Here is a 14,036-nt window from a genome sequence, read left to right on the forward strand (position 1 = left end):
CTAAATAGTGCAGTTTTATTTTCATAGTGATTCAGCACACAAGCCAGTCTCATCTTTGACAACATGTTATTATAACCTTTAGCATGTCGCTGAAAGTGGCAGGACTAAACATTTTATGGTATCATTATATGTTCTCAGTTGTGTTTGTCAGGAGGTGTGCTGACATACAAAGAGGAGCTGGATAAGGGACAAGCATTCTGATAAATGATTTATTTATTGAGGTGCGGAGGTATGTTTATAAAGACAAAGGTTGTTTTGGTAGATAGGCCTGAAATACTGAAAGGTGTTGTTCAAGCTGTGTCTGAACAGTTATTGCAATTTATCACTGCCAAAGTAAGTCAGCATTTTCCAGAGAAAAATGAGTTTCTCAAGTGGAAAATAGTTTATTTGTGGATGTAGTTTTGGGTTGCTAAAATAGCATATGTTTGATTCCAATAATTATTTCAACATTTCCACATCTTCCTTTTAAGGGCAATCATATTTGCTCATTTGAGATAATGGTCACGGATTTAAATTTGCTGAAAATATACCCACCTTTAGGCCATCCAAGGTGTAGATGAGTTTAATTTTTCATTGGAACAAATTTGGAGAAATTTAGCATTACATCACTTGCTCACCAGTGGATCCTCTGTAGTGAATGGGTGCCGTCAAAAGGAGAGTTATGCAGTGTTGAATTTCTCCAAATCTGTTCCACAAACTTTAAGAAAATATCCCACTTTGAATGTTTGATTTATTTATTAATTTAAACTTCCAGGCATCAATAAATTAGCCTAAATTTAATGGAGAATATCTGCAATGTGAACTGCAATGTTCAGGTCATACAGGATTTTATTTGGATTTAAATCTGGGTCATTAATTCTTTAATACTTGCTGCTTTGCATCATAGTTCTAGTAATAAATTAATAAATAAGTATTAAACAGGACAACTGTTTTCGACATAGTAATAGGTTGTTTCTTGAACAGCAAATCACAATATTAGAATGATTTCTGAAGGATCGTGTGACATTGAAGACTGGAATAATGATGCTGAAAACTTTGGTGAATTAAGGAAACGTACAAAGGTATATCCACATTAAAAATTTAATATCAAGACATTCAGCATACAAAATAACCCAAAGTTTAAACCAACAACATATTGTCAGTGCAGATCAAAAGTATACAAATGTTTTTTTTTTTCTCATCCTCACATGGCGCAAATGAAATCACGTCAGTATAAATACAGTATCATGTCTGTTAATAAATACATTCATAACATAGATAATCAAATAAATCCTCTGTTAATAAGTTAAAATGCAAAACATATTTTTTCGCTGTTTCATTTTGGTCATAGATGCATACTAAATATCACTTCAAGGCATAAAAGAGCCAACCCCTAAAACTGCTACACCTGAAAGCTATCACAATAGTGGTTGTTTACTCTTGTTGCTGTTATTTTTACTTAAAATGCAACATGGTGTAAATTTTGCACTAAGACGTTTACAGTGGGGCATTATAGCCTTCTTTTTTTTTTAATGATCTGTGAAAATCATATCATTACACAGTGAAATGGTAAACAGGATTGTGGAAAAACTGCTACTGAATGAATATATCATGTCTTTATAAATCAAAAGAAATGGAAGAGGATGCAAATCATTTTGTTACCTCCATGAGAAAAAAAAAAATGAAAAAGCTTAAAAATGCTTTGTCCAGTTTGTCACACAGTGTCATGCAGAATTTATAGTAATTAAATGCAGATTTATTTTCTGTTGTTTTTCATGATTGCCCTGGTGGCAAACTTAACCGGAGTACAGAAAGTACATATGTTAAACTACTATTTCATGAAACAGAGTTTCAATTGAAAAGAGTGGACCAAGCAAAGTACCATAATGTTAAATTAAAGTTGTTGAAATGCCAAATGTCACCGAGTTGAGACCTAACTACTCTACTCAAAGCTGCCAAGTCATTTTGTGCCACTTCAAATGTCAAAGCCATAAAAAAAGAGCAAAATCTAAATACAAAAAATATTATGCAGGGATGAACCTTGTTTAGAATAAATATCCCAATTGATATCCATCTTCAGGGGACTTTCTGTGACATTCAATTGAAATTGACATATATACTGGTAAACCATTAAAACATGGTAAATGTCAGTCATTCATTTCCTTCCTATAAAACCACATAGACTTGAGGAACCAGCATTTGATTTTGCAAGATTGTATCTATCTATCTATCTATCTATCTGGTTGCCTCACAAAACTGCATTAGTACCGGAGTAAACAACCTGTATTAACACCTCAAAGTAACACTACTGTTAATCTTCTTAAACAGTCTGATCCATGTTGTATAAAGATATATGAGGATAACATCCTAAATCTTTAAATCCAATCATCATGTTTTGTGCTACTGCAACCGTAATGCAAAGAAAACAGAAACATCTCTTTGGTAGTGGCACTCTGACATACTGAAACGAATCTGAGGAGATGCAGAAAGAAAATGCATGTAAATCAAGCCGGGATGATAAGACTTTTTTTTCTCTTGCCTATTCCCAGTCAGCTAAAGACAAGACAATGTGCTTTAAACGGAGACTTGTGTGAGTGAAAGTAAACTAGTTCGCTACCATCAGTCTACTTCCTTTGGATGTGTGTGTTTCTATCTGAGGTACTCTTCTTCTGAGAGACTGTCCAGACTCTCGTCATCACTGCCCTCCAGTTCTGGAAGATCTCCCCACAGCAGCAAGTTCTGCCCTATGAAAGAGACAGACTTGTATTATTTATTTTTGAAACATTTATTAACTTATGTCTGAAATACTGAAATGTTTTTTTTTTTTTTTAACAGCAAAGTACAGAGTTTATTTTAAACTATTATTTTGTTTACTGTCATTTTGATCAATTTAATGAATCCTTGCTGAAGAAGAACACAAACATTTTAACAGTAGTGTATGTGTAGTTAAGCTTAATTTCATTTTAAATACACAATAACTCACTCCTAATTTAAACCAAACAATAACTGAAGTTATAGTTAAAAAATCATTTGTCAGCATCTTTTGTTGTTAAAAACATTAGGTGCTTTTTGGCTAGGTTTCAAACAGTAATGATGAAATTATAATGCAAGGCACATCTTCTAATAGAAACATAACGTTTAAAGTCTACACTGGCACTATAATGCATTTTGGCAATTAAGAATTTCTCAAAGGATGACAGTCTGGCCCACTCTGAGGAAGGCTTAATTACCGAAATGCATTAGTTTGTCAATCTAGATTTTTACCTTTCAAATGTGTGGCAGACCAAAAAAAGGCTTTTTCAGGTGTTTTTCATTTGACAAAAATTTACATTGGTTATTTTTTTTGATGGCTATGAGTAGATAATCTTTGAAACAATGGTATGCAAAAGCTGTCTGACCATAAGCAGAGGGCATAGACAGTGTTTTTGTATCAGACGTCCCATACCTGTTGCATCCAGTCTATTGATGGTGGACACAGCCTCACTGTTGAACATCCAGAAATGACCATTGTTGCAGGACAGCAAGCAGGGCTTGCATGGGGCCACCACGTGATATCCCACAACATTCCCACTGAATGTGCAGAAAGAGCCAGACAAACAAAAACACCTGATTCAAAAGCTTTGTGAGACACATGAAACAGAACAGCAAATGGCTCAATGTTAACAATGGACTGAACATTACCTAAACAAGTCTGATGCCAACCTACAAGTCTAAATATGCTGCAGTGCAAATAAAAAAAGGATAATACACAACCATTCAAAAGTTTAAGTTTGGTAATATTTTTAATGTGAAAGGAGGGGAAAACTGTAAAAAAAAAAAAAAAAAATTATTTATTGTAATGCATTGTAATTTTCAGCAGCCATTACTCTAGTCTTCAGTGTCACATGATCCTTCAGAAAGTATTCTAATATGCTGAAAATTATTATAATATTTATAGGTCAATATACTTTTCTTCTTATTATTAATGTTGAAAACAGCTGTGCTGCCTAATTTTGTGGCATCAGAGATACATTTTGTTCATTATTTTCTTATGAATAAAAAGTTAAAAGAACAGCTTTTATTTGGAATAGAAATCTTTTGTATAACATTAGACATGCCTTTGTCACTTTTGATCAATTTTATGCATCCTTGCAGAACAAAAATATAAATTTCCTTAAATTCATGACCCTAAAGTTTTGAATGGTACTGTATATTACCATAGTTATTACTAAACATAATAATTCCATGCACTTTTTTATCCTAAACAATACAAGTAAAACCTAATAGTTATAAAAAACTTTACCATTTCAAACAAGCAATGTCTCTTAACTTGCATTTGCAGCTTTCAGTGGAATAGTAGCTTGCCACAAAATCAACTGTCCTAAATGGGGAAAACAACACAGGCTATTAGGAATTCAACATAAAGAGTATGATGACCACGTTTATATACAATATGTGAAATCTGATCACGGAAACCTCACCTATTTGGTGGTATGTCGGTTGAGAACAACTCTATTTCCGTATCAGCCAAAAGTACTGCTTTCATTCCTCTCATGCACAGCAGACTGTCACAGTATATACAGTTGACTTGCGTCACGCACTTATTCTTGAAATTTGAAGTAGACATTGTTGAGTTGAGATCTTCTCAAGTAAAGCTCCTAACAAAACGCCAGATCCTGTTGATTTAAAATGATAACAAAGAGTCAGAACTTGCAGTGAAGGCTACAGCAGATGTTAAACAGACGACCTGCACCTGTCTAGCTAGCTAGCTGTAGCCGGTTTGCACCTGTATAACGTTAGCAGTATCTCCAAATTAGTCTATTGATCACGAAAACGGGAAAGCCCTTCAAATTAACATTATGGATGTAAATCACAGTATTTCCAGCTCATTTTACGTTTCTGTTAGAAGATACTAAGAAAAGCTCTAACGTTGCCTTTCTCATTACAGAGCTAGCTAGCTAACAAACACAGGATCTAGTTTTTTACTAAGCATGCCATAAAACCATTCTTACCTGTTACCGGATATCAGATCGTTCTAGATCTAGGCGGCAGAGAAACACATTGTACTACAGTACAATTTCTCTATAGTCACAGCGGGGTTTAGATCGCTAAGCTACGTTTGTTTACGTCCGCGTCAAAGCGGATACACTTCCTGAAAGATTTTCAAACAGCCCGTTCTCTAACGCTGATTGGTTCCAAATGGCCATATCTCACACATGATTGGTCAGCTAAAAAATTCCTTAGATGATTGGTCGCAGTGACTTTCCGCAAACCACTAGGGAGGGGAAGTCCGAATTGTTTCTGCAAGTCGGTTCTTTCGAACGAGTCGTTTCAAAGAACTGGTTCAAAAGGTGTTCAGTATTCTATTATCATAACGTGGTCCCTTGACATCCCGTTGTGGTGGATTACATGTTCCAAAAATACCATATGTGGGTACCTATTGCTGTTTATTACGTTTATTTTGATTTAATATTATTCTTAAGTGTGTTTATTGTAATGCCATGCATTTTAGGTTAGTTTGTTGCAGCAGTGATTCAGCTCATTAAACACAAAGTTATTTAAAACTTACAAATAATTTGCATTTAAAATATTTATTATTAGCTACATTTAGATCTCTTGGCTTAAAAGCTTTTCCATGTTTTGTTCATTTGTTAAAACCATCTCCACAAAAGTTTCTATTCAGTTGTTGGGTATTTTAAATTGATGCTTACTTGTTTTCTGGCTAGTCTATCCTCTAGCTAGCGCGTAACCTGAAAATCAGACAACATTAAATTATATTCAACATTATATTCATTAAATGCACTGCAAAAAGGCGAAGTGCAAGGTGTAAATAAGCTTCCAATGGACTCCTGATCGAGGATACAAGTATGGAAAGGTTTTTTCCCCACATACGAGGATCGCATAAATTCTCACCTCCTTTTAAACAAAACATAATTTTCACTTAGTTCGCATTGCTTGTTTGACCGAGTAGTGATCGTGAATGATTCGTTTAGTTCAATTTGTAAGACCAAGTTTGTGAACCGGTTCATCTGATTCATTGAAAAGATCCGACTCGCAATGATTCATTCACGAATCAGACATCTTGAAAAAAAAAAGAATAAAGACACATAGACAAAAATAATTTCTGATCATTATTAATCTTATTATTATGGACACGACGACATAAATTAAAAGGAAAAAACAAACAGTAAAAAGGAAGGCTGTAAAGTTTGTAAATATGTAAAGTGATTTAATTCACCCAAGCCTTTAAAATCTGTGACATGCAATATGGACGTATAAAATAAAACAGTATTAATACATCAGAAATGTATCTTTTGGCAAGTTAATAGATTCATGTCGCGTTCGTGTGTTGTAACCAATGACAATAGAGAGGGGTTGTTCTTTCTCTTCCATGAAAAAGAGGCGGGGTTTGAGTTTGGGAAAATTCAGAGAATAGCGTAACAGCAAGTCTTGAGGGAGAAGTCTGCTAAATGAAACTCGATTTTAAACATGGAACTCGCCTGTTAAGGTAAGTGGTTGATCGATTCAGTTCAGCAGTATATGATACGAGTGAATTAGGCATCAGAGAAACCGCCGCAATCCTCCGGATGAAATGCAGGAATCTCCTTAAGGAAAGCCCTGCCTGAACTATTATTTAGAGTCACCAGGGGCCTCTCTGCTTTTCACATCACGTTACTCGACAAACTCCCTCTTGTTTGCTCATAGCCTCTTTCATTTTAGGACTAGTGATTTAAAGTCCCCAACAACCCTGCAGTCTTCAGGATTGACAGCTTCAATTTGAACTTGTTTTACATGATATGACAATGTTAAAGTGCTCGTTAACCTAATAATTCTCCCATGAATGATTCTTTAACAATCTTGGATAAAAAATAAATAAATAAAAAATCATAAATGGCAGCATGTCAGACTATTCTCCACACCTATGATAGGCGTACTGGGTTAAAAGTATGCGTTTAATTGATGCCATAATGTTATGTGAAATATCTGTTACTATTATGAAATATAGCCTAACAAAGAAATACCAGAAAATTCGTTTTTTAATCATAGTGTCCTACTAAAATGGTGTAATGTCAGAATAATATCAGATTTCCTCTTCATGTTTTGCTATTTAATATGCGTCAGTTTACATTGTTCAAACTAAACACTGTAGCTGTAAAGAGGAGCTTTGATGAGGTCGAACGTCTGTTTAAAACAAATGAAACAAAACGAAAATATTTTGAGGAAGTTTACTGGAAGGAACTATTCTTTAGAAATCTGATCCAGTGAACTTTTCTCTTCCCTGTGTGTGTGTGTGTGTGTGTGTGTGTGTGTGTGTGTAGTGTGATGCTGGGAAGTCTATTCCATGTCTACATCCAGCACTGAGAAGCCTCTGTAGCCTCACTCACACGTCTGCCCGCCGGAGGAAGGCTGAAACTTTTAAGGCGCTGCGTCAGGTCGCGCGGATCCAGTGTGAGTGAACGGTGGGATGAAACTCTTCTTCTTGGCTTCATTTCCTCGCGTGTTGTCACGGACATATTCAGCAAAGCCAACGGCAGCTTCAACTAATAATGCGGCGTGAGTGATCATCGGCAGGAGACACTACCCATCCACTGCTTTCCATTCCTACATATTCACTGGATATCTATAGACGAAGTGCGGGCGAAGAGGCTTTTGTTCTGCGGTGTTTCTCGCTGTGACAGGACTTATTTCGTTTAGAGCAATATGACGTCTCCGGCTAAATTCCGAAAGGACAAGGAGATTATTGCCGAATATGAAACGCAAGTTAAAGGTAAGTGAAATATGTCGCATTCTTCCACGACTACCTACCATTGTGTTTTTGTTGGATAGGTTACTATCTATATGTAGGAGCACAAGTGGTGCAAACGCAGTCGTATAAGCCGAGAAAACCGTTATTTATTTGACTTTGTGAGACACAATGCTAGCACTTCTCTACATGTAACAATGTGTCCAAACGGAATGATAGATGTGCGACCGGACCGGTGTGAGAAGCGATATTGTCAATAGATAGTAACCTTTTAACCAGGTTTTTACTATTCAGAAAGGAGTTGAGGTGTTATTTATGTGACGTGTTTGCTGTTTTTGTTTCCCTCATTCTGCTTGTGTAGGTTGTAACGTTACGTATAGACAAGGCAGGGCGTTTTCTTTTGCCCTGCGTGTCTCTATACGAGCTGGTTTGGTGCTGTGTTCAACCAATTGATTTAGTTTTTAACAGGTCAGGTTAGTTGACACAGATGTTTTACAGTAGGTCAGGGACGTGGCAACACGGTTAAAGCCGTTTTGAGTTTTATCTGACCGAAAACTGTTGTGGCTTGGCACCACTGAGCGTGAACGAAGTAAAGGTGTGATGCTTGGTGACAGTTCGGTTGTGGCTGTAACCTCATCAGTTTTATTCATACAGCGCTGTGGTAACAGTGTAAAGTGTTAGTTTAGAGGCTTAGGGTATGGTTTAATTTAGGTTTTTTTTTTTTTAGTAGAAATGTAGCATTTCATGAAGTAATTGTAACAATACACCGCGCATATTTCCTAACTCGCACAGATGTGTACGCAACGCGTGTTTTTGTCTCTGTAGAGGGATTCCGTTCCCATAGAAACATCTGTCTGATGAAGTAAAACGAAGCTGTTATTAATTGAAAGACGGATTGAATGATTCACTTCATTAGTGAAGCTCCCTATCATGTTATTCACGCCGTTATGTGTGCCTGCTCTTTTGTGCATTTGCCCGGTCACTGGCACGTTGAATAGAGCAATTGAACAGCCCTTGCCTGCTTCTGCTGAGTGTGGGGAAAATCTCCATTAATAAGAGCCAGTGAGTTTCTCGTCTATAATGAGTTTTCATTCAAGTAGGTCATTGTGACATATAAATATTGCTAAACAGAACCAGAGCCTGGTTTAGGGTGTCTATTGTCTAAATGCAAGTTTTGCATAGAAATAGCTAAACAGTTCAAACTAGCCTTGGTATTTTAGATGGTGTCTTAGCATGGTCTTACTGTTTTGGCTGGTTTTAGAAGGCTTTTGATCAGTTTTTTTTAGATAATGAGACTGGTAGACAATCTTAAACCAGCTAAGACAGGCAAACCATTTTAGCTGTTTGTTTGTTTAGTTCAGCAGTGTATATGTAAGGAAATGTGAATTTTTAAAATTGTGATTTTCTCAAAAGTAATGGAAATCTTGAAATGAAATCATCTTAAGTCAGTGAAAAATCATTACAGTTGCTGAATATAAAGTCTTATGGTTATGCTCAGCTTACTGGTTTTCCACAAAATGGGCCAAGGCCCACTAGAGAGCTGCTATATCATTTAAAATAAGTAAAAAATTGTAACTAAATCATTATTTTATACATCATTCATTTTCAATATGAGCTGCTGTCTTTATAAAAAATTATATATATATAAAAAAAACTATTCCTTAACTATTGTCAGTACAGACCGTTGTCCTTTTTAGCAGCTTTTAAGTTGATAAATTTACATCAGTTTTCTTTAGTGTCTTTTACAGAACTGCAAAATTGAATAATAATTGCATTCACATCCCAGAGAAATCTTATTCCCAAAACCCTGTCTGCTCTTGTGCAAAGAGAGACTGTGTTTTAGTTTATAAAATAAATGTAAATCTATAAACATGATATTAATTTTACGCTATTGTTCCTCCTCCAGCACCTCTCTCTGGATGCTGTGTCATATCACTTTCTCTTGCCAATTTGAAACCCCAGCCTCCCCCACATCAAATCCCTATTACTTTGCCATGTCTGGAAAAAAATACTTGTAGATCAGTTTGCTCAATAATCTTGAGCTGACAGGATCTGGAAAGAAACAATAATAAGCATGATTTCTTCTCTCAGGAATTGCAAAGGGCGCACGTTGAAAAATGGCCTAGATTTCGAAAGCAGCTATGCCTAGTGAAACATCGCTGATTTGGCTAAATAATCTGTCATGAATTAGTGGCAGAAGAGGAAGCAGTAATTGCTTGGTGATCCATTTCTGTGCTGAGACAACCAGACATAAGGAGAAAATCTGAAACTGGAGAAGTCAGAGAGAGACACATCAAAGCTCTGTAGAGTTCTAACTGGATTATCATTGATTAACATCAGCTTTATGCGAAACATACAGTTTTTCCATTCAAATCATGTTCTTACCCAATGCCCTGGAGTTGGTGCTGGTATCTTAAGCTATTAAAATCAAGTGTATACATGGGCTTCAGACAAACAGAATCTCAACATTCTGACTCTTGTTTGCAAATCTCAATACCTCGGGTTCTCCATTCAGATTTTTATAAAGGAATAAATTCAATGGCTCAGGTAAGTGCTTCTCTTACCTGAAAGAAATGAAAGAGATGGATGGATTGGCTGGAAATGTACAGCTGCTTTTCACCACAGCTGGTTGGAAGGATTAGATAATGTAGCTATATCCCTCAAACATCTGAAGCTGTGGGAAAACAAAATGATTGACTGCTCTAATTGGCATTGGTAATAAAAAAAAGAAAAAGAAAGAAAATGCCTGATGTGTTTTTAACAATAGAAAGAGTACCAGAAGTGTTTGGACAGATTGTTTTAATGAAAATTTAAACACAGACATTTCCTTCATTCACATGGAATAAGTTCTTGAAATTTATAGATGGCAGGGAAACCATATGGTGCCAAATAGGTCAGGCGATTTTTGTAGATTAATTGTTTTTAATAGTATCTTGACGCCTATGTATGTAGGTCACTGTTGAATTCTGTTTGAAGTGCTGATGCTGGTTTTTGGGGGAGGGTGTGAAAGCCTGCTAACATTTTCCCTCTCAACATATTTCGGCAGAGTTCCTCACATTTCCCTGTTTGAATGTCAGTAATGACCACGTTCATCCAGTTTCAAGGCCCAAAACAGACCGTTGCTTTTGAATTCATCTTCTTTGTTCTCGATCTCACTCTTTGACTGCACATTTCCAATTCTGCAACAGCATGTGTTTCTGCTGACAAGTGAAATAGTGAAATCTTCACAACCCGAGCAGCTGTTATTTGGCTTCATCCGTCAAAAAGAGATGGAATGAGAATGAGGAAAAAACTTGGTTTCATTAGCAGTGTTTTTGTATTTTCACACATCTGCAGCATTGAGCAGAAAGGGTGAGATATCGATTGGTTGAGGAGACTGAAAGATTCAAAGGCTGATTCAATCAGAGACATCAATACGAATATGTGTTAACATTAGCAATAGACCAAGCTGATTAATTACATATAGATTTTTATATGACTACATTGATTTTTATTGGTCTCATTGTGATCCCTACTATACATCAATATCCTATATTGAAGAAATAGCATTCTTTGCCTTTGACCATTTTGGTTAGATATTGCTTTGAAGGATGCTTTTAAATGGTATTGTTTGCTAGTGATTACTTCAAAGCTTATGGCTTGGTTGGTTTTTAGAAAGCGGCAGCACTTCTTCCAACCCATTCCAAAATGTTCAGTTAATCTGCGAGGTCGATGATGAGAAAGTCATTTAGGTTTACAGCTCTGCATCAGCCTTTGTTTACCCACGCTGCAGCTGCAACGAATCGTTACGTTTCCACTAATCTCTTCTTGTCCTTTTTAAAACCCTTCCCATAATGAGAGTGCCTCAATTAGAACAGGTCAGCATTGATCCGTGGCTCCTGCTTCGGCCAAGTCGCTCCACTTTAACGCTTAATGAGTCTGAGCAATGGATGGTGTGCCCAGCTCTAGAATACAGTATGTAAATGTACTTTATGTGGAAATGCTAACTTGATCTGAAATAATCTTCCTCAGGAAGGATGTTTGTTTAAGGAAGAAGAAGAGAGGAAAGAGGGGGAGACAGTGCACAACACACATGCATTGTTGCTATTGTGTGCTTTTGAATTGGAAGCCCCCCCCCCCATTTTTGGACTTCCTGTCAGAGGACCAGCCCTGAGGGAATTGACCTGGATCAGGGTGAAGGTCTCTGCTGTAATAACAATACCTTGTTGATTTGGTCCAGATCTAAGTTTTAACATTGAGAGCTCTTTAACCAATGAATCATCTGTGTTTCCAACATCTGTTAAGTACTAAATGCTTCTTTCCTTTTAGATGCAGGAGAAATTTTCAGTTCCCTCAGTCCACCAATGGACAGACAGAGCATAATGTTTGTGAATGCAACAGAAAGGCCATAATTGACAACAGATGCCTGATCCTGCTGGATGCACATGGTTAAACGCACAAACTGTTACCTGACATAGAATAGGAAGGAATGGGACCGAAATCGCACTCCTTAAAACTCTCATTAAACTGTTTGCACTGCATCAGCATAATTTACTGTGGAAATGAAAATGGTTGTATCGACTTTCTGTTCCCTCTAATTAGTCTTCAACTGTGATTCTCAACAAATGAACACCAGGTGAATCCCAATCTGAATGTAAAAACTCTGCAAGTCTGGATCAGAAAAATGCAGAAGAAGATCAAGGGAAGGTGCTTGCTCTGTTTAACTGCCCTCATGAACCTGCTTCCACTTAGAGGCATGCTCAGGGACCAGCTATTTCCAACTTCCTTTTCATTTCTCTCTATATTAGCAAGCATGCAATTCATGCACACATGCTCATTTTCGTGGCTCATCTCCCTGATGGGTAACACTGGACTAAATAATGTGATTTCTCTGTCAGTCAGTGTTAAATGTCCTGAAGTCCAGAAGACCTTCAAACAGGCACGGTAAAGTCATCAAGCACTTTCCCGGCGCTCATCCAAGGGAAGGTGTGGGGGAGGGTTGGAGAGAGCCTGCAAAGTAGAAAACCATTTACATTCTGTCTTCCATCTACTTCTTTGTCAGACTGAAATGGGCAGTCTTGGTTTTAGTGGACTTTTGCATTCTGCATGGCAGGAGAACACGTGCTAGTTGGCAATGTTAACTTTAAGACACAGATCATTTACTCAGTTTTTACATTTAAAGAGGGGATCAAATGAAAGAGTTCAGAGTGCACACTTTGGATGTACTCCCTTATGTTTCGGCTGTCCTGATTCAAGGATGACAGACAGGAAGGGGCTTACCTTTTAACAAGTGCTAATTATGGATTGCTTGTCACAGACATGGCTGTTTTTCATTAGTTCCTCCTCTGAGGATGTTGGATTTCCACAAGGAGGAGTCTTTGGGCACAAGTTCAGTTAAAGTAGGCATTCATAAATATTAGAATTATTGCACAGTCTGAATATGGTGCAACAGCATGTCTATCTAAATGGTTGCTTATTGATGGTTCAAATAAAAAAGTGCATTAAAGTTCTAAATTATTGTGCCACTAGCAGCACCAAACAGAAGTACAAATTGCTTGATAAAGAAGTTTAGACATTACTCAGTTGTTTTTATTTGCAATCCTGTTTGCAAAAGAAAATGAGGTGTGCAATTTTGGCACAGTTAAATGTAGCCCCATAGTTGTGCAAAAACTTTACATTCAAAAAATGTCATCATTTACCATTATTTCTTTTGAAATCCATATTTTTTTATTTTTCTTGTTAAACACTATCATTATTAGTGTTATAACACTATTATTTGGTTCAGAACGTGTGGAATATAGTTAATGAATCATATTGACCACTTTTATGATGCTTTTATTTTGTCTTTTCCCAAAATAACTTATCACACAAAATCACTATCCACAATCTGAATCGCAATCTTCCCAATTTTGTGTTGTACTATCAAGGATATCCAGATGGGAATAAGCCTATAAATTAGGCTATCTATTTGAACAATTTAAAACCAGTATTGCATTAAACAACCAAAATGGTCTTTAAAGGCTGAGTTAACTTTAAAACACTGTATCACTGTATGAATCATATATGCATACATTAATTCTTATTAAGTTATAAAGTGATTCAGGCAAGAGCAGTGAGTGATTTTTCTCTGTCTTTTTTTGTTTGATTAATAGTAATGACACAGACAGCAGCAGGTATTTGCATTAGGCTTTAAGACAGAATGCATGAATCCAATATACTGGCATGCATCCCCCCCCAATTGTTTATGTTCATTTAAGACATAATTGACTGTCTCTATATAAATATTCTCAGGACAGAAATTTTGACATTTTTGTTTATACTTTTCCATTTATGTGTGCACCTGAAACCCCAGTAT

At 36.5% G+C, this 14,036-nt stretch overlaps 2 protein-coding genes across 4 annotated transcripts in view; one reads left to right on the forward strand and one right to left on the reverse strand.

Annotated features, from left to right (window-relative positions):
• Positions 1–1,064: 1,064 nt before the first annotated feature.
• Positions 1,065–5,132, reverse strand: LOC109087980 (protein FAM72A-like). Its single transcript, XM_019102160.2, has 5 exons — positions 4,971–5,132; positions 4,440–4,634; positions 4,262–4,339; positions 3,425–3,549; positions 1,065–2,723 (listed from the first exon to the last, which is right to left on the reverse strand). Exons 2-5 carry the CDS (start codon positions 4,583–4,585, stop codon positions 2,629–2,631), a joined length of 444 nt encoding a protein of 147 aa, XP_018957705.1. The 5' UTR covers positions 4,586–4,634; positions 4,971–5,132; the 3' UTR covers positions 1,065–2,628.
• Positions 5,133–5,365: 233 nt separating this feature from the next.
• LOC109087963 (SLIT-ROBO Rho GTPase-activating protein 2) overlaps positions 5,366–14,036 on the forward strand; it is a 91,705-nt gene continuing 83,034 nt past the window's right edge. Inside the window, exons 1-2 of one of the 3 annotated variants that reach the window (XM_042734258.1) lie at positions 5,366–5,387; positions 7,278–7,726. In XM_042734258.1, the coding sequence (XP_042590192.1) occupies positions 7,660–7,726 (67 nt within the window). In that variant the 5' untranslated portion in view covers positions 5,366–5,387; positions 7,278–7,659. Of the gene's footprint in view, positions 5,388–6,361; positions 6,467–7,277; positions 7,727–14,036 lie in introns of those variants that run through there. The other 2 variants (XM_042734262.1, XM_042734260.1) reach the window with 2 other exon arrangements.

The sequence above is a fragment of the Cyprinus carpio genome, chromosome B11 (genome assembly GCF_018340385.1).
Source record: "Cyprinus carpio isolate SPL01 chromosome B11, ASM1834038v1, whole genome shotgun sequence".
In the NCBI taxonomy this organism is placed as follows: domain Eukaryota; kingdom Metazoa; phylum Chordata; class Actinopteri; order Cypriniformes; family Cyprinidae; genus Cyprinus; species Cyprinus carpio.